Below are 20726 nucleotides of genomic sequence, written 5' to 3'. Positions count from 1 at the left end.
GCTGGTGATGATATGAAGAATGGGAAATAACTGGCCGAGGCTGGGCAGGGTGCGTTTGTGTGTGTGAGAGAGAGAGAGAGAGAAGGAGAGAGAAACTACTGAGTTTTCCTGGGCCAAAAATAATTTGTGGGGGCGTGGTTTTGGTTCCTTTGTCATTTCTCTGCAGAAACCTCTATTAAAAGCTACAATACTTCAGAAAAGTTTAGCTGGAGAGGCTGCGATACACGGCGTGTGCCAGCTTCCCACAGCTGCCTTCTTTAAAGGAGCTTTATCCCTGCTCCAAGATGCCTTCCCCAGCTCTTTGGTGGAGTTGCTGCTTTGTATGTGTCTACACTGCAGTCCTGGGGTGCTATTGAACCTTGAGTAGACATCCCTGAGCTAGCTTGAATCCAGCTAGCTAGTGAAGCTGCAGCAGCATGGGTTTCAGCGCGGATTAGCTGCCCATGTAATTACCCGGGGTTCTGCACAGGCTTGAACAGAGAATCATTGAATATCAGGTTTGGAAGGGACATCAGGAGGTCATCTAGTCCAACCACCTGCTCAAAGCAGGACCAATCCCCAACTAAATCATCCCAATCAGGGCTTCATCAAGCCGGGCCTTAAAAACCTCTAAGGAAGGCGATTCCACCGGTGTTGAAGTCCATGCTGGTGTTGTTCTACTGTCCTGGGACCTGGGCTAGCTGGGTTAAGCTAGCTCAGATATGTCTTCATCAGCTGCACCCCAAGCTTTTTCAGAGCGGGGACCAACTTCCATCCCCTAATTCAGCGTTGCCAACTCCTGCCATTTTATTGCTAGTGTTGGTGTTTTATTGCTACTTGGTGATGTTTTTTGGACAGCCCCATCTGCTGGAATCCAGAGCTTGCATGAGAATCTCAGCATTCGTTAATTAAAAGTAGATCTCTAGCCTTCGTGACTGCAAAAAAAAGCTTGAAAATACGGCCCAAGTGTACTCCGAAGGCCCAGAAATTAGAAGGCAAATCAAATGAACACAAAACGTTATTATCTGCGCTGGAAGGGGATTTTAGTGGGGGTAGTTGTGTACTTAATGGGGAACACATTTAGTAACAAGACATCTGCCTACCATCCATGTAATCATGTGGCCTAATTTCTGTAACCCTCTGTCCCCCACGCCCTGGTTCATCTAGCCTCCTGGTTCGCATCTCGCCCTTGTGGCAAAGTTTCTGCCATTAGCGAATGAATGAACTCTCCGGGGCAGGAACTGTACCATCCCATATGGCTGAAAACACCCGGTCCATTTCTGGGCACTGCTGCACGATACATAATTAATGATAGCAATCAGATGGATACGTTCCAATTTAACCAAAGCGCCGTCAGTGGTAAAATTCTCCCTTGAGAGAACGCCAGCCACTTCCTGAGAGGCAGTGCCACCTAGTAGTTGGAGGAGGACACTGGGCATTGGCCCTCCTGGGTTCTAGTCCCAGTTCTGCCAGTGACGCCTTGGACAAATCATTTAAAATAGGGATGATAGTGTCTCTTTCTTGGCTGTATGGGGAGGGTGAAATGATGTTTTCAAAAATGCTTTTAGATGAAGGACACTATATGCACGGGCATAGGTGTGTCAACACGTGTGTGTGTGTTAAGTATTACTTTCATTATAGCCACTTTCACCCTTAAGGTTCTCAAAGAACTTTACAGAGTTGAGAGAGAGAGAGACACTTCACCCAGGGCCGGCTCTAGGCACCAGCCCTCCAAGCATGTGCTTGGGGCGGCACTTTCGAAGAGGCGGCACTCCAGCCCTTTTTTTTTTTTTTTTTGCGGTGAGGCGGGGCAGGGGAGGGCTGCAGGAAGTAATGGGGGGCCAGAGGAAACCGCTCCCCCCCAGCTCACCTCTGCTCCACTGCCACCTGCTCCCCCGGGCGCGCCGCCGCTCCGCTTCTCCCCCCTCCCTCCCAGGCTTGCTGCACGAATCAGCTGTTTTGCGGCAAGCCTGGGGAGGAGCGGAGCGGCGGCGCACTCGGCGGTGAGCTAGGGGGGAAGCAGTTCCTCTGCCCCCCCCCAGGGTTACTTCCTCGCCCTCCCCGCGCCCACCTGAGCGTGCCGCTGCCGCTCCACTTCTCCCCCCTCCCAGGCTTGCCGCTAAACAGCTGATTCGCGCGGCAAGCCAGGGAGGGAGGGGTAAGAAGCGTAGCGGCGGTGGCAGGCTCAGGGGAGCAGGCGGAGCGGAGGTGAGCTGCGGCGGTGGGGGGCGTGGGGAGGGCCACAGGAAGTAACGGGGGGTAGAGGAACCGCTCCCCCCAGCTTACCTCCACCTTCTCCCCCGAGTGCACCCCGGTTCCGCTTCAGCCCTTGCCTGGGAGGGAGGGATAAGAGGGGAAATGCAGCGTGCCCTGGGGAGGAGGCAGGGCTGGGGGTTTGGGGAAGGGGTTGGAATGGGGCAGGGAAGGGGCGGAGCCGGGGGGCGCCGGAAATGTTTTTTTGCTTGGGGCAGCAAAAAACTTGGAGCCGGCCCTGACTTCACCCACCCTGCTGCAGCTCTTTCTGGGGTAGAGCACATTAACCACCCTGCATCAGTAATGCCAAGCACTTGGCTTTTAAAGAGGAGGAATGACAAATAATTTCTCCAATTGAAACTTCGGGGGAGCAGAACATAATTCCCCACGTTGGAATTTGGCTCGGACGAGCCCCCTTATTTTTGCCAGACGCACCTTAGGAATTTTAATGACTGTGAGTGGCTAGACCCTCTGTCTTAAGTTTTATCTGAAAGATGGAAAGCCATGGGAACCAGCAGCCATTAGTCCAGGTACTATAGGATTTCACACAGCTAGCCAGTGGATCTGAAATTTAGCAGTATTGCCCCCTGGGGAAAGGGAGGGGCAGAGGGGAACGTGTTGATTTCCTGGAGGATGGGAACGATTACACATCCTTAAAGTAGCACAGCTGTTAATTAGCTCGTTCCTTGGTCTCCAAACGAATAATAAATGTATCCGCTGGAGCCAATGTCCAAAGCAGCAAGGAAATGCGAGATCCGGTCAAAGTCTGCAGAAGGCACAGAAACCAAAACGAAAGCCATGAACAAAAGCACAGCTCTTTAAAGAAACATTTAGAGTAAAATAATACCGGGTTAACCCCGTTTTATACCCAGCTGTAACCCCTTGAATTCAAAGTGAGCTGGGTACTCGGCAACCCTTGTGCACCCACATGCTAGCTTAGAGACTGACACATTTATCTGGGCATAAGCTTTCATGGGCTAGAACCCACTTCATCGGATGCATGGAGTGGAAAATACAGTAGACAGGTATAAATATTCAGCACATGAAAAGATGGGAGTTGCCTTACCGAGTCGGGGGTCAGTGCTAACGAGGCCAATTCAATTAGGGTGGATATGGCCTATTCCTGACAGTTGACAAGAAGGGGTGAGCCTCATTAGCACTGACCCCCCCACTTGGTAAGGCAACTCCCATCTTTCCATGTGCTGTAGATTTATACCTCTCTACTGTATTTTCCACTCCATGCATCTGATGAAGTGGGTTATAGCCCACAAAAAAAATCATATAATATCAGGGTTGGAAGGGACCTCAGGAGGTCATCTAGTCTAACTCCCTGCTTAAAGCAGGACCAATCCCCAAATAGCCCTCTCAACGATTGAACTCACAACCCTGGGTTTAGCAGGCCAATGCTCAAACCACTGAGCTATCCCATCCCCACGCCTAGGCTCAAATAAATTCGTTAGTTAGTTTCGAAGATGCCACAAGGACTCCTTGTTGGTTTTGCTGACAGACTAACATGGCTACCACTCTGAAACCAGTCACATGCTAGCTGTTTCTCAATATGAACCCAGTAAAAAATACAAACAAAGAAAAACCAGGTGAGCATAATAAGGCAGGAAGAAACTGTATGGTGCAGAACTCTCTGTTTATATATAGTTTTCTTTCCTGCCTTCAAACCCCCTTAGCCGTTGGAGTGCCTGGATCTCCTTCCACCACGCAGTCTAGTATTTTATTGTTATTTGTGCTGCAGTCTTGTCTGGCAGCCCCAGGCAGGGCTTGGGGCCCCAGTGGGCTAGGTGCTGTATGTACAGATAACAAAGACAGACTTCTTTGTCCCAAAGAGCAGCCCATGTAAATGAGAGGGTACGATTTAAGTCATAGTTTGCCTCTTGTAGAGGCCAGTTCTGGGCTGTGACACTGCAACGTTTAGATTGCACTTGATAAAATATTAGATAACAGTCTCAGACTGTGGCCCATGAAGTATTAGCAAGACAGGACAGCTTTGTGGTATTCAGCCAAGGAGGCAAGAGAGCTGCATTCATTTCACAGCTCTGCCACAGACTTCGTGTGTGACCTTGGGCAAGCCGATGGGAGTTAGGCACCTAAATACCTTTGAGGATCTGGGCTTTAGTGTCCCTGGGCCTCAATTCCCCACCTGTATAATGGGGCTAATAGCACTTCCATGCCTCACAGGGATGGTGTGAGAATAAACACATTAAAGATTGTCAGGGACTCAGATACTATGGTGATGGGAAGCCATATAAGTCTCTTTGATAGTTTTGCTACCATTGCGGATGGTATGTGACTGAAACTGGAAGGATAGGTGGTCGGGGAAGGGCGGGGAGGGGAAATTGTTCCATGAGTCAATCTCTCTAATGAGACACAGGTTCCACAATGAAGAAGTTTGAGAGCCCTGCACTAGACTTCAGAGGACAATCCACCACCAGCCAGATAGGTGGGGGAAAGTTAGACTAGATGATCTAATAAGCCTTCTGTGACAATCTGGGAATCTGTCTGGACAATCTATGACATCTGTGGGAGATCATGAACTCTCTGTAGCTTTATGAGGCTGCAAACTCCATTGTGAAGGTGCAGCCCTTTGTCTTTTTTATTGTCCGTTTGCCTCTAAGCTGGCTGAAATTCCACCAGCTGGTGGCAAAAGAGCAACAGAAGTGTCATTGACTTAAAACGATCAACCACTGAAATGTAATCACTCCAGAAAATAAGAGCGCTCCTATCCAGGAGAGCTAGTTTGTCAGGGGAGAGGTCACCTGGCAAAGGTCTCGGCTCACCTGGGGAAGCTGGCAAGGGGAGGGTCACCTCACACAAGAGTCTGGATTGTCATAAAAATGGGTCTATTTGGCCATTTTCAGCAGCTCAAGCTGATGTAGCTTTGTGAGGCAGGAGAAACCTGCCTGCCAGCCTGCCTTCTTGAGCCTGGTGGGGGAGCAGCAACTATATGTGAAAGGAAGCGTAGAGTCAAATATAGTAAAAGTCTTAAATGACTCCAAGAGTGCCATCGAATCTCTGTGGATAGAAATTCCATGCTTGAATAATACGAGTATAGCAGAAGGAATACACTTCTGACCACCTGACCAGTGTGCTGATGGTGATTGCAAAATGCTCAGGGTGATTAGAGATGCTACAAAAACAGAAAACCCAATAATAATGGGGGATTTCAACTATCCTCATATTGACTGGGAACATGTCACCTCAGGACAGGATGGAGAGAGAAAATGTCTAGGCACCATTAGAATATTAGGGTTGGAAGGGACCTCAGGAGGTCATCTAGTCCAACCCCCTGCTCAAAACAGACCCATCTCCAGACAGATTTTTGCCCCAGATCCCTAAATGGTCCCCTCAAGGATTAAACTCACAACCCTGGGTTTAGCAGGCTAATACCCAAACCACTGAGCTATTCCCCCCGACTGCTTCTTGGAGCAACTAGTCCTGGAACCCAGAAGGCGAGAGGCAATTCTTGATTTAGACCTAGGTGGCGCATGGGATCTGGTCCAAGAAGCTGAACCGCTCGGTAATAGCAACCATCGTGTAGTTAAATGTAACATCCTGGTACGGCAGAAAATGCCAAAGAAACCCACCACAGTAGCATTTAACCTCAAAAGGGGGAAGTAAATAAAAATGAGGAAGCTAATTAAATGGAAATGATAAAGAACAGTCCCATGAGTAAAATGCCTGCAAGCTGTTTGGAAACTTTTTAAAAGCATCATAATAGAGACTCAATCTAAATGCAGTGCCCAAATCAAACAAAACAGTCCAAGGGCCCCCCCAAAAAACCCAGTTCGATACAAAAAGACATCCTTTAAGAATTGGAAGTGAAATCCTACTGAGATAAATAGAAAGGACCATAAACTCTGGCAAGTCAAGTGTAAACGTATAATTAGGCAGGCCAAAAAAGAATTTGAAGAGCAGCTAGAAAAAGACACAAAAACCAACAGCAAAAATAAAAATAAAAATTAAGTATATCTGAAGCAGGAAGCCTGCCAAACAGTGGGGGCCACTGGACAATTGAGGTGCTAAAGGTGCACTCAAGGAAGAGAAAGCTGTTGCGGAGAAGCTAAATGAATTCTTTTAATCGGTAAAAAGAACAGGAGTACTTGTGGCACCTTAGAGACTAACAAATTTATTAGAGCATAAGCTTTCGTGGACTACAGCCCACTTCTTCGGATGCATCAGTCTTCACTGTAGAGGATGTGAGGGAGATTCCCACACCAGAACCATTCTTTTTAGGTAACAAATCTGAGGAACTGTCCCAGGTTGAGGAGTCAATAGAAGAGATTGTGGAACAAATTGGAAAATTAAACGGTAATAAGCCACCAGTGTTGGACTGCGATTCACTTACTCAGCAGAAGGGTCTAACAAATCTTTATTAAGGCAAAACACTCAGCAAGTAGTGATCAATTTCTCACCACTGGGAAACTCACTGGAACGATCTCATCCCAGTTGCCTCCAGCACTGGATAATTTAGTTTCAATTTCCCTTTGTTACAAACGTATACAAACGTATTTATAACGTATTTCGGTTATCTTTTGTTATGTATTAGTCTCTCATTTCCATGTTAACTCTCCTCCCCCACCAGAATAGGTTTAGTGTTAGTTCAAACCGGTCATTTCTAGCTTTTTAGTTACTTTCTCTTTTCTTGTTCTCACAAACATGATTATGCTGCAATTTCTTACACATAGGCAGTTCTGCTTATGCGTATGCCATTAAACATTAATCAGCACAGACTCTTAAAATCCACAGCAGGCCTAAATATGCCTTCGCTCCCAATACTTCCCACTAGGAAGCCATAGAATCCTTTCTAAGGTTTCATCAAAGCCTGCATTTCGTCTACATCTTTTCTCCTTCCCAGCTGCCTAACCAGGCTCCTATCCTTCTAAATGGATGCGATTAACACCACTACTAGTTTGATTTACACAAAGCCCATTGGTATCATGCGTACCCATGGATTTTCCCCAATATCGTCTACTAACTCTGACCCTGGCCCATTTCCCACCAGACCCTAAGTCACTTTGAATATTTCGACTTTCCTGTCTTAAGGTCAACAGACATTCTGGATGTCTTTCCATTAAGGCCTGCACATTTAATGCAATTGTGGTATGACATTGCTTAGCTGTTTAGCGCAGTACCAGTCAGAGGGGCACCGGTTGATACATTGTGGATTTCATGCTGGGGAACTGGAATAATTGCCTTGTCCTCTGTTCGGGTACGTTTCTTGGATCTAAGCAGAACATTGGCCAGTCACAATCATATGTTTGTCTCCCATATTGGAAGTGCCCGACCTACCAGGGTACACAATATTTGCCTTCTCTGGCTTTTGCCACCTTGGCTTGACCTTGTCCCCATTGCCTCATCCCAACTGTGCAATTTTGGTTTTTTTGCCAGCATGTGGACCCACATGTCAGCAACGTACTCTGCAATATATCACAATGACATAACCAGGTACCACGTCTCTTGGAACAACATGAAGTATCTGGGGCTTTCCAGACCACCCCCCTTCTCCCTCCCAATCCTTACCACTATCTGAGGATGAGTGACATGTTCTTTTAAGATGTAACCTGCCATGGTAGGTTCCAATGAACGAGGGACTGGGCACTATTCACTCTTAATGCCTCATTTAGTCCTGTGGCCACTGGTACTGCTAGCACCATAGGAAGGATCCATGTTTCATCAAGCTTGCATCTTTTCTCAGCATAACAGACCACTGAGCAGCACCGAACCCCGCATCAAGCTATTCCTTCTGGTTTTGTCCATTGTTCTAGCATCTTCTCTGTTATGAACCTAGGCACTTCCCCACCTTGAATTTCCTTTGGTCCTACCAGTGTAGCTCCTGTATTAGGAAGCTGCCATCCCATGAGCAGGTAAATCACCTTTGATACGTGAGGCTGGTTCAGGATTTTTCCCATTTCATTGATTGCTGCTTCCACTTCCCTAAACACCTGTCCTGTTATCCTAGCATCCTGAATATCTTTTAAATCCTCCCCTATAGCCTCATTCTGTTGTTTATTTAAGTTTAACAGATTCTGTAACCGAAATCTCATTTTCTGATTTTCCTCCCACAATACTGTGATATCCATATGAACAAATGCTGAAGTTCCCAAAGCTCCAACTCCTTATACTGTTCCTATATCTCTTTTATCTCCTTTTCCCTGACTCTGTCCCTTCTCAGGCCACCAAATTTCCTTCAATTCCATCCCATCCATCTAGCTTTTTAGTTACTTTATCTTCTCTTGTTCTCACAAACATGATTATTCTGCAATTTCTTACACATAGGCAGTTATGCTTATGCTGTTAAACATTATCGGAACAGACTCTTAAAATCCACAGCAGGCTTCTGTCAGGCCTAAATATGTCTTTGCCCCCAACAACCAGGACCAGATCTATTCACCCAAGAGTTCTGAAGGAACGCAGATATCAAATTGCAGAACTACTATCTCTGGTATGTAATCTATCGCTTAAATCAGCCTCTGTACCAGATGACTGGAGGATAGCTAATGTACCGCCGATTTTTTTTAAAAGGCTACAGAGGTGATCCTGACAATTACAGGCCAGTAAGTCTAACTTCAATACCTGGAAAATTGGTTGACATGATAGTAAAGGACAGAATTATGACATACGTAGATGAACACAATATGTTGGGGGAAGAGTCAACATGGCTCTTGTAAAGGGAAATCATGCCTCACCAATCTATTAGAATTCTTTGAGGAGGTCAACAGTCATGTGGACCAGGGTGATCCAGTTGATATACTGTACTTGGGCCTTCAGAAAGTCTTTGACAAAGTTCCTCACCAAAGGCTCTTAAGCAAATTAAGAGGGCTAAGAGGGAAGGTCCTTTCATGCGTCAGTAACTTATTAAAAGATAGTAAACAAAGGGTAGGAATAAATGGTCAGTTTTCAAAGTGGAGAAATGTAAACAGCTGGGGGAGGGGGGTAAGTATCTGTCCTGGGACCAGTGCTGTTCAATATATTAATAAATGATCTGGAAAAAGGGATAAACAGTGAGATAGGAAAGTTTGCAGATGATATAAGAAGATATATTAGAATTGGAAGAAGAATAGAGAAAGACAACACAAATGATTAGGAGCATGGAACAGCTGCTATATGAGGAGAGATTTAAAAAACTGGGACTGTTCGTCTTAGAAAAGAGATGATTCAGGGGGGGATATGATAGAGGTCAATGCAATCATGAATGGTGTAGAGGAAGTTAATAAGAAAGTGTTATTTACCCCTTCACACAACACAAGAACCTTGGGTCACGCAATGAAATTAATAGGCAGTAGGTTTAAAACAAACAAAAGGAAGTACTTCTTCACACAATGTACAGTCCATCTGTGGAACTTGTTGCCAGGGGATGTTGTGAAGGCCAAAACTATAACTGGGTTCAAAAAAGAATTAGAAAAGTTCCTGGAGGTTAGGTCCATCAATGGCTATTAGCCCAGATGGCCAGGGATGCAACCCCATGCTCTGGGTATCCCTAAGCCTCTGACTGCCAGAAGCGGGGACTCGGTGACTGGGGCTGGATCACTCGATAATTGCCTTCTTCTGTTCATTGCCTCTGAAGCACTTGGCATTGGCCACTGTCAGAAGACAGAACACTGAGCTAGATGGACCATTCCTGACCAGTATGGCCGTTCTAATGTTCTTAGCTATTCATTGTAGGTAGTTTAGGACATCAGTCAGCGAGCATATCAGTGGGCCTAGTTATATGCCAGTGCAGTAAATGCAGCAAGTTAAGTAGTGTTGACATCTCCCTTTGCGCTCTCTGTCCCATGCAGGTCCCGATATGCGGAGTTTCAGTTTAACTGCCAGCCATCCCCGCAGTCCGCGACTGGCTGCAGGAGGGAGAACTACGCTGCCTGTCTGCTGGCATACACAGGAATCATAGGTATGAGGCTGTGCCCATCAGTTGCTGATTCTCCTCTTCTCTCTCACCTCCTGTTCTGGACCATTGCTAGCCCCTCAGATCCAATGAGCATGCTCCATGTCCCTTCCGCCTCTTGCCTCCTCACTGACAACAGAGATGCTGCAATCAGAGCTCCTCTGACAATCCTGGTGGGGATGACGATGAGCCACGAGCCGGATGAGAATCCAGCTCGCTCCCCCATCACGGTGCTGGCTCTGCAAGGCTAATGGGTAACAAGTCACTTGGGTGGGTCAGCAGAAAAAGCAAATATGATTCAAAGGTACCCAGGAAGCAGATTGCAGGTTTGGTCCTAATGGGCACAAAGGTGTCATTCCTTATTCCTCGCCACCTGAGAGGTACCTGCCCATGCTCCATATAGCGTACAGTACGTGATATCAAGGTGTTGGAAGATTTAGTGTTGAATGCTCCCAAAGAACAAGGGCAAGTGTGGCTTTTACAGCATATTTTTGGAACAGCAGACCCCACTCCTCCATGTTTCCAGATCCTGAGCGTCCATGGATTGGCAGTCCCAGCTCACCAGGCAGAATCACGTCACAGCCACCGCTGGTGGAGCCACCTTCCTCCACACTTCATTGGCTTCAGAGGGCTTTGGAGCTCTGAGCATAGCATGGGTCAGTCTGGAAAAGCCAGCTGACTGCTGCTGGAGCCTGGGAAGTGGGCTGGGGAGATGGGAAGGAGAAGCTGGTTTGGGCATATCCTGAACTTTTAGAGCCTATGGAGCCATTCACTCTTAATCCTCCCTTACTGGAGCCATGACCTGTCCATGGCCATGGGCAAAGTGTCTCTGTGTGGATCTAGGTTGCTGCATACCCCGGGCTACACAACAAGCAGACTAAGGACTCCAGGAAGACGTACAGCGTTGTAGCAAAGGCAGTGAAGCGGGGGTGTAATGTCACGAGCTGAGTGCCTCACCCTGGCCTCTCTAACCGCGGGGTGTGCTGGGTATGTGAACGAAGCAGAATTGACCTGGAAAAATGGCCAGGAAAGAAGCAGGGTTCCCCACAGCGTCACTTCTTAGCAGGTCAACTGCAAAGGGAAAGAGGTCCTGGCAGCTCTAAGGGCAGCAGCGTGGAACCCACAGGAACGTGGCTGAGCAGGGAAGGTTTGCTCTGGGGAGCCCATGTGGTTTTGGTTCTCAGCCGGTTCCTCCAGTAACAGCGACCCTGCTCCGTCCTTCTTGGCAGGTAGTCCCATCACACCTAACTACGTCGACAACTCGACCGCCAGCATCGCGCCTTGGTGCACCTGCAACGCCAGCGGCAACCGCCAGGAGGAGTGCGAGAGCTTTCTGCACCTCTTCACCGACAACCTCTGTCTCCGTAAGTAGCAGACGGGGCAAGTCCACTGCAGGGCTGGGGGGCTCCTGGGTGCCTCTCGCAAGGGGGATGGAAAGGCCATGTGAAAGGAGGTCCTGCCACCAGCTCTGCACCTGCCGGTGGTAGGTGAAGTGGTCAGAGCATTGCCTATGCCTGCCCTCACCCAGACATGTCCCCTACAGGCTAGCAATGCTGCACATGACACAGCTAGCCTTCTCCCTTGTGCTGCCCAGACAAATTACAGCTGCCCCATGGGTCGGAGGGGGTCCCAGTGCCCTCTCACCTCCGGCACGTCCACGCTACACAAGGCAGAATTCAGCCCTCATGAGTGTTCCAGGAGCACCGAGAGGTCCCAGCTGAGATCAGGGCCCCGCCTGTGCCAGTGAGAGACAGCCATTGCCCTAAACAGACAAAGCCATCAAAGGGCGGGAGGGGAACCAGGCACTGAGAGGTGAAGTGACTCCCCCAGCTCACCGAGCGGGGCAGTGTCAGCACTGGGCATGGATCCCAGCTCTCCGGACTCCCAGTCTGGTGTCCTAGCCACTGGCCCGTATTAGTTACAAGTACATTTAAAATGTAACCCAGCAGACCCCAAGGAGAACTCAGAGGGCTGGACTGCTGTGTAAAATGGATGTCCTAGCCCTTGAAAGAGCTAGGGGAAGGTGAAGGCTGAGACGAGGCAGTCTGAGTTATGTAGACTGGCTAGAAACATCTTTATACCCCTGGAAAAGATGACAAGTGCTGAGGATGTCAGAATCCATCAGTGTCCTGAGACTACACGCGCTCCGTCCAGCAGCTGCCGGCGAGGCCCTGGGGCCGTCACGCTTGAGAAAACCCGACAAGGGGGAACACTTGTGCCAAGAGAAACTAACTTCGCCAGCATTCTCCTGCGCTACCGTTACTCTGGCCGGAGAGAGCTGCGTGTTTCTCCTCTCTCAGCCAGGCTTTCCCATTGGCCTGACCCTGCAGTGAAACCACAGCCGTCCTGCGCTCAGATAACGAACGCGTCACCTGCGTGATGGCTTCTCCTCAGGACCTGCGAGGAGGCGGCCGCCGGGCTGCGAAGCCGCAGAGCGCCATCGGGCAGTGTGCAGAGGGCTGACGGCAGGGTGTGGCGTGCTGCGTGTTTAAGAGGGAATCCTGGGCCTCATCTTGCAGGAGAGAGTCTGCAGCCGGCTGCCAGGCTGAGCGGCCCATGTGAGCTGCTCCCATACAAAGCCTGAGCCTTCGAGACTCCATGAGGGCCAGCAGCTCCCATTATCCCCTGGGATAACCGCTGCTGTAAACGCATTATGCCCTGATGTCACTGCATATCTAATGCTGTGAGCGATTGCCTTGCTGCTCGGCCTCTGTCGCTCTGCCCGGGCAAGAGGGAAGGTTCCATGTTGATTTTATGCCCCATCCGATATCGCTCTGGGGTGAGCACCCAGGGCCCGATTCCCTCCGCTCAGCCCCTCGTGGAGTCACTTAGGCCCACATCCTCAAAGGCGTTTAGGAGCCTAATTCCTGGCTGAAATCAATGGGTCAGCGGGTGGGGAATTCTGGCATGTTGCTCACTTCTGTAGGCGACTCCACCCGGGGAAACGCCAAGGGGAACCCCGCCTGCTGGGTGCCCCCCATCCACAGCTGGCTTCGATGGTCAGACTGCACACGGGACATGGCTGTGCGGGGCAGTGGAAACGGCTGCCAAACTTACTTGCTCCCGCGGAATCGGGGAGACGAGGCCGAGCCTTTCTGACGGGCTTTACAAACCTGACTGAATTCCGCCTCTCGCCACCCCCCAGGACAGCCCTCCCCGTTTTTACCGGGCAGGAATCTGAAGCTCAGGCAGGAGAGGCAGTGGGAGGCAACGGCTGGTCCATGCCCAGCCTGGCCTGGGGAGGGAGGCGCTGGTTTGGGGGTCTCGGGAGAGGTCGGGAGGGAACGTTAACACTTTCCTCGAGAGCTTTGCTCTGATCACTCTTCCCCCTCTCGCCAAGAAAACGCCATCCTGGCCTTCGGCAACGGGACGTACCTGAACGCGGCACTGGCCCCGTCCGTGCCCCCGACGACGCAGATGTACAAGCAGGAGCGAAACGCCAACAGAGCCGCCGCCACCCTCAGAGGGAACATCTTTGAGCAGCTCCAGCCCACCAAGGTAGGGGTAGACCGAGGAGCTCACGGAGCCTTTGCACTAGCGCTCGCAGAAAATTCACGCTCCTCCTCGGCTTCCTGGACCTCAGCTCCCTCCTTGTGCTGCCCTCTGCACCCTCTATGCTCAGCCCCTGCCACGTGTCCGGTGCCTCCATCACCTGAGACTCCCAGACCCCCCTGCCACACCGCACCCTTCTCCTTCAGGCCCTTCCCAAGCCCCACTCCTTCATAAGCTCTTTTAATAAACCCAGTTCTAATCATCGGGCCACGCTGTCCTCACTCGTCTCCGCCTCTGGTGAGCTTGTCACCTGCTAAGTGCCCGGTGCGTCTATGTCACGATAGGAATAAGTGATGTTAATAGTATTGCCAGCAGCAGAGGCTTGGGAGTCAGGACTCCTGGCCCGGCTGTGGCTTGGTGTGTCACCTCAGGCAAGTCGCTGAACCACCCAGTACCTCAGTTTCCCCACTTGTAAAATGGGAATAACATTGCTCTATCCCGGGGAGGTCAACAATTAATCAATGTTCATTAAGCACTTTGAGATCCTCAATTGAAAGGTTCGAGACACAAGAAAAATATTGTTACATTATTAGTTGTATTTTATTATTATGCTGAGTGGAGCCTCTCTATCCGACAGTCATCGTCAATGATTATTAGTTAAATAAACGATACCCCTGGTTTACGGTGTACTACAGTCATAGAACTATTACGTTAGTTCATCATTCCATAATAACAGTGCCCCTGATTCACTGCATGCCAGATCGCCGAAGCGCCCCAGTCCCTGGCCTGCAGTGACGAGTACTGGACCAGCTGGCCGTCGCTGTCTTTCAGGCTTGGTGGAACCACAATGCCGAGTTGGGGAAGCCGTTTCCCTGCCATGCAATAAGGCAGCACGTCACAATCTGCCTCCAAACGCCTCTGTCGCTCAGCAACCACCTGCCACTTCCTGCCAGGGGCCGAGGTGGAGACGATTGAAATACAGCTGCAGCAGCACTGATGGCTTGTCAGGACCTTGCAGTTGGCCCCTGACGGGTAGATACCTTTATCTGTACCACAGATAAATGGCCACGATTTTGGCTTCTACTTGCGTCCTCCTGCAGAGACGCACAGAACTGGCTTAGCTTGTTACCCGCAGCTCCCTTTGCATTTGCCCTTTGAGTTGCATGTGGGGCCTCTCCCCGCTTTCCAGAGAGATACTGATCTCTTCTTGGGGAGTGTCTCTTCCCTGCAGAGTTAACCCAGGCTCTCTTCTGGGTTTTAGCCCAAACCCCTCTACCCTGTCGCTGTGAATCTTGCAAGAAGGTGGTGGTGAGGGGGAGTTTGTGCCGTTTGAAGTTTATACCCGAGTTATGGGGGGACTTTAGGGTGACCAGATGTCCCGATTTTATAGGGACAGTCCCTATTTTGGGGTCTTTTTCTTATATAGGCTCCTATTATCCCCCACCCCCTGTCCCATTTTTCACACTTGCTGTCTGGTCACCGTAGGGGGCTTTGTAAATTGGATTGTGGTGTGAAATTAAGGGAAGACACCTAAAGCGGAAGAAGCCGTAGCGCTGGGGCCCGGTGACCCACACTCTGAGAGGGCGGGGGAGATGGTTTTATTTTAGCTGCCAATAGGTTGGCACCTGTCCAGACATGTGAGTAGACGCAGAGCGTAGTAAAAGAAACCCTGAGCCATCCATCGTGGAGAGATCATGCCAGCTTGCCCCTCGCTGCCATGGTGCGCAGTGGGTCCTGACAGGGTAAATACCCCTTGAGCCCCCAGAGCAAGCTAGCCAACCAGGGAAGAGAGGGAAATGGCCCCTAACCCTCTACAGGTTAACTCTGGATGTACGTCCCCTCTATTAGGGACGGAGCCAGCTTAGCCTTTGGGACGTGTCAGAGGTGAGTTAATTGTTAATCGGTTAGCATGGGAAGGGGTTTGCCATTCTGGGAGGGATGCCTCTACATTCATTGCTAAACGTTGTGCAGATTTAGAAAGTCAGCAGGTGCCGTAGGTCATGTGGTAAAGGGGTCGTCCTGCGCCTCCCTCGGGTCCCTGCTTGGGCTCCATGGACTCCAGCCCTCTACCTGCACCCTTTTACCTGGGTTTGGAGGTGCCTGAAGCCTAGAATAGTTTACATGGCTGGGGGAGCAGGTTACAGCCTGGGCTCCACTTTAACGCAGGCTGGACCCCACCCACTTTGCAGTGAGGATGTGGGCAAAAATCACTCCCCTGCTGATAGTCCTCCAGTGCCGTCCCACAAATCCCCCCGTAGGACAGACAAGTTCTCCTGCCATTGACGCTGAAGCAATCCTAGAGCGTCTCAGCACACAGAGCCGTGGGACATGTCCGCAGACACCAATGGGCGGGCAGCACCAATGAGGACACAGTAATCCGAGTGTGGCTGCTCCTCCCCGGGTGAGGCTAACCTGGGTGCTCACACCCGGCACCCGACCCTACGGGTTATTAACTCTGCAGCGAAGACATCATTGCCCAAGATTACAGCCTCAACTCGATGTGCAAGAAGCAAGCTCTGCGGCCCTGGCTCGCGTTCCCGTGGAGCAGCAAGCTCCCACCTGCATGGGATTACACATGTTGCCCTTACATTGCACGGGATCACTGGGGACAAACACAACAGGGTGGATGGAATAAATACAGCCTCAAACCTTCACCCACAGCTCAAGCCCAGCTGCAACCACAATCTTCTGGGAGGTTTGAAAACGTGCCAGTAACTTCCCCCCATTTCAGGTATCTCTGCCCTTCCTGCTTCCCTCTGGGAGTGGAGGTGCAGACACCTTTGAGGTTAAAAGTTGGCACTGCTGGTCCTTCCGGCTGTATACTGGAAGAGCCTGTTCGTAGGAGATTTTCAGGCCAGCGGTGCAGGCTGAAGGAGGACGGCTAGTCCTGATCAGCATCCAAACATTAGAGGGCTGCTCAGACCTGGCACGTGGTTTGTGTCGTCCCAACTCATTAAACACCCAGCCAGCTCTAAAGTGCGGGGCTCAAAGTACAGACCCCCACCCATGCTCCAGATGTCCCTAAACCTCCAATTGCCAGAAGCTGGGACTGGACGACAGGGGACAGCTGCCTTGAAATTGCCCCGTTCTGTTCATTCCCTCTGAAGCGTCTGGCCCTGGCTGCTGTCAGCGGCACGATACTGAGCCAGACGGACCATCGGTTTGACCCGACCTGGCTTTTCTTGTGTGTATCATAGAATAGAATAATAGAATCATAGAATATCAGGGTTGGAAGGGACCTCAAGAGGTCATCTAGTCCAACCCCCTGCTCAAAGCAGGACCAATTCCCAACTAAATCATCCCAGCCAGGGCTTTGTGAAGCCGGGCCTTAAAAACCTCCAGGAAGGAGACTCCACCACCTCCCTAGGTCACGCATTCCAGTGCTTCACCACCCTCCTTGTGAAATAGTGTTTCCTAATATCCAACCTAAACATCCCCCACTGCAACTTGAGACCATTGCTCCTTGTTCTGTCATCTGGTACCACTGAGAACAGCCGAGCTCCATCCTCTTTGGAACCTCCCTTCAGGTAGTTGAAGGCTGCTATCAAATCCCCCTTCATTCTTCTCTTCTGGAGTCTAAACAATCCCAGTTCCCTCAGCCTCTCCTCATAAGTCATGTGCTCCAGACCCCTAATCATTTTTGTTGCCCTCCGCTCGACTCTTTTCAACTTTTCCACATCCTTCTTGTAGTGTGGGGCCCAAACTGGACACAGTATTCCAGCTGAGGCCTCACCAATGTTGACTAAAGGGGAACGATCATGTTCCTCGATCTGCTGGCAATGCCCCTACTTATACAGCCCAAAATGCCATTAGCCTTCTTGGCAACAAGGGCACACTGTTGACTCATATCCAGCTTCTCGTCCACTGTGACCCCTAGGTCTTTTTCTGCAGAACTGCTACCTAGCCATTCGGTCCCTAGTCTGTAGCAGTGCATGGGATTCTTCCGTCCTAAGTGCAGGACTCTGCACTTGTCCTTGTTGAACCTCATCAGGTTTTTTTTGGCCCAATCCTCTAATTTGTCTAGGTCCCTCTGTATCCGATCCCTACCCTCTAGCGTATCTACCACGGCTCTCAGTTTAGTATCATCTGCAAACTTGCTGAGAGTACAGTCCACATCATCCTCCAGATCATTAATAAAATATTAAACAAAACCAGCCCCAGGACCGACCCTTGGGGCACTCCGCTTGAAACCGGCTGCCAACTAGACATGGAGCCATTGATCACTACCTGTTGAGCCCGACGATCTACCTAGCTTTCTATCCACCTTACAGTCCATTCATCCAGCCCATACTTCTTTAACTTGGCAGCAAGAATACTGTGGGAGACCGTATCAAAAGCTTTGCTAAAGTCAAGGAATAACACATCCACTGCTTTCCCCTCATCCACAGAGCCAGTTATCTCATCATAGAAGGCAATTAGGTTAGTCAGGCATGACTTCCCCTTGGTGAATCCATGCTGACTGTTCCTGATCACTTTCCTCTCCTCTAAGTGTTTCAGAATTGATTCCTTGAGGACCTGCTCCATGATTTTTCCAGGGACTGAGGTGAGGTTGACCAGCCTGTAGTTCCCCGGATCCTCCTTCTTCCCTTTTTTAAAGATGGGCACTACATTAGCCTTTTTCCAGTCATCTGGGACCTCCCTCGATCGCCATGAGTTTTCAAAAATAATGGTTAATGGCTCTGCAATCTCACCCGCCAACTCCTTTAGCGCCCTCAGATGCAGCGCATCCGGCCCCATGGACTTGTGCACGTCCAGTTTTGCTAAATAGTCCCGAACCACTTCTTTCTCCACAGAGGGCTGGTCACCTCCTCCCCATACTGTGCTGCCCAGTGCAGCTGTCTGGGAGCTGACCTTGTTCGTGAAGACAGAGGCAAAAAAATCATTGAGTACGTTAGCTTTTTCCACATCCTCTATCACTAGGTTGCCTCCCTCATTCAGTAAGGGGCCCACACTTTCCTTGATTTTCTTGTTGTTGCTAACATACCTGAAGAAACCCTTCTTGTTACTCTTAACATCTCTTGCTAGTTGCAACTCCAAGTGTGATTTGGCCTTCCTGATTTCACTCCTGCATGCCTGAGCAATATTTTTATACTCCTCCCTGGTCATTTGTCCAATCTTCCACTTCTTGTAAGCTTCTTTTTTGCATTTAAGATCAGCAAGGATTTCACTGTTTAGCCAAGCTGGTCGCCTGCCATATTTACTATTCTTTCTACACATTGGGATGGTTTGTTCCTGCAACCGCAATAAGGATTCTTTAAAATACAGCCAGCTCTCCTGGACCCCTTTGCCCTTTATGTTATTCTTCCAGGGGATCCTGCCCATCTGTTCCCTGAGGGAGTCAAAGTCTGCTTTTCTGAAGTCCAGGGTCTGTATTCTGCTGCTCTCCTTTCTTCCTTGTGACAGGATCCTGAACTCGACCATCTCATGGTCACTGCCTCCCAGGTTCCCATCCACTTTTGCTTCCCCTACTAATTCTTCCCTGTTTGTGAGCAGCAGGTCAAGAAAAGCTCTGTCCCTAGTTGGTTCCTCCAGCACTTGCACCAGGAAATTGTCCCCTAAACTTCCTGGATTGTCTGTGCACTGCTGTATTGCTCTCCCAGCAGATATTGGGGTGATTGAAATCCCCCATGAGACCCAGGGCCTGTGGTCTAGCAACGGCAGCACTTTAAAGTCAGCTGGCTACAGGACGGTACCGGTGGCCACTTTTTACCAGAATGCCGTACCGGCTTATTTTCACCCCTGCTGTTAGGTGCCCAGATACCGCTGAGGATTTGTGCTTCCATTCCCCGTCTGTATAAAGGGGATAACAGCACCGCCCTGCCTCACGGGGGTGATGGGAGATCAACTCATTCATGACTGTGAGGTGCTCAGACACTACACTGGTGGGAGCCATAGAAGTACCTAGTTACAGCTAGATACCTCCTGAGGTCCCTTCCAACCCTGATATTCTATGATTCGATTCTATTATTCACAGCACATGCTAACAAGAAGGCCTTTTTGGCCTGTGTAGGGACACCACCTCCCCCAATGACATTAGTTACAGCGAAAGACATTCTCTTCCACTGGCGTAGCTGCAGCTGCCCTGGGGGGTTTTCTGGCATCGCTATGTCACTGGGGACATTGTTTTGTTTTCACACACCCCTGATTGGGAACTCTGCCAATATAACTTTTAAGAGTAGACCAAGCACAAAAAAGTGTTTGTCCTCTGTGAGTGTTGTGACTATTTTGCAGAGCCAGCGTCCATAACGTCCTCAACTGGCATGCTTTGTTCCACGTCCGTGTCTCTGCTTAATGCTGGGCTTGCCCTGCGGCATTCATTCTCCTGGGAACAGGAAACACTAAGCTGATTACACAGAAGTAGCAAAAAAGGCCTCCAACCCCCTCTCCCCCCAATACATGGAGAGGTGGCTCTGCTCAGAGGCGTGGTGTGAGCTGTACTGAGAGAGCCTGAGGGGCTGTGAACCATAGGATGTGCCCCAAAAGTCTGGGTGTTATACCAACAGACCTTGGTTGTCGGCAGGTGGGATCCAACCTGGAACCTCTGGAGCTTAGTGCATAAGCCTCTACTGCATGAGCTAAAAGCCATATGGCTTTCAGCCAAGGCTGTAGAGAAGACTCATTAATTTCTCTCTCTAAGTGGTCTCGGTGCCACTAGATGGGACAGAGCACCACACCCAGCAGGTGTGTGGGTTACAAGGGCACCACACACACCTGCATACAGCACCGGGGGGGAGAGGAAACATTCCAGCAAACCCTGCTGTTTCACCATGTGCTCACTCTCCTGCCCACCACCAGGGAGGGAACTGGACCTTAGATCATTGAGTTCACGCTGTACTATAGATGCATCTGACAGTAACTGAGCAGGGGGGGGCTCTGTTATAGAATATCCATGTTGGAAGGGACCTCAGGAGATCATCTAGTCCAACCCCCTGCTCAAAGCAGGACAAATTCCCACGCAGGTTTTTTTTTTAACCCCGGTTCCCTAAATGCCCCCCTCAAGGACTGAACTCACAACACTGGGTTTAGCAGGCCAATGCTCAAACCACTGAGCTATCCCTAATTTTTTAATAATATATGGAGATATACCTATCTCATAGAACTGGAAGGG

The 20726-nt window shown here is 49.9% G+C and overlaps 1 protein-coding gene across 1 annotated transcript in view; it reads left to right on the top strand.

The window, feature by feature from the left end:
* Positions 1 to 20726, top strand: part of GFRA4 (GDNF family receptor alpha 4) — a 145078-nt gene that overhangs the window by 118710 nt on the left and 5642 nt on the right. Inside the window, exons 5-7 of the mRNA XM_005291472.4 lie at positions 10023 to 10132; positions 11356 to 11490; positions 13467 to 13624. Coding sequence (XP_005291529.2) covers positions 10023 to 10132; positions 11356 to 11490; positions 13467 to 13624 — 403 coding nt within the window. The remainder of the gene's footprint in view (positions 1 to 10022; positions 10133 to 11355; positions 11491 to 13466; positions 13625 to 20726) is intronic.

This window comes from Chrysemys picta, chromosome 5 (genome assembly GCF_011386835.1).
Source record: "Chrysemys picta bellii isolate R12L10 chromosome 5, ASM1138683v2, whole genome shotgun sequence".
NCBI classification, from domain to species: domain Eukaryota; kingdom Metazoa; phylum Chordata; order Testudines; family Emydidae; genus Chrysemys; species Chrysemys picta.
This window is presented reverse-complemented; position numbering and strand designations above follow the sequence as displayed.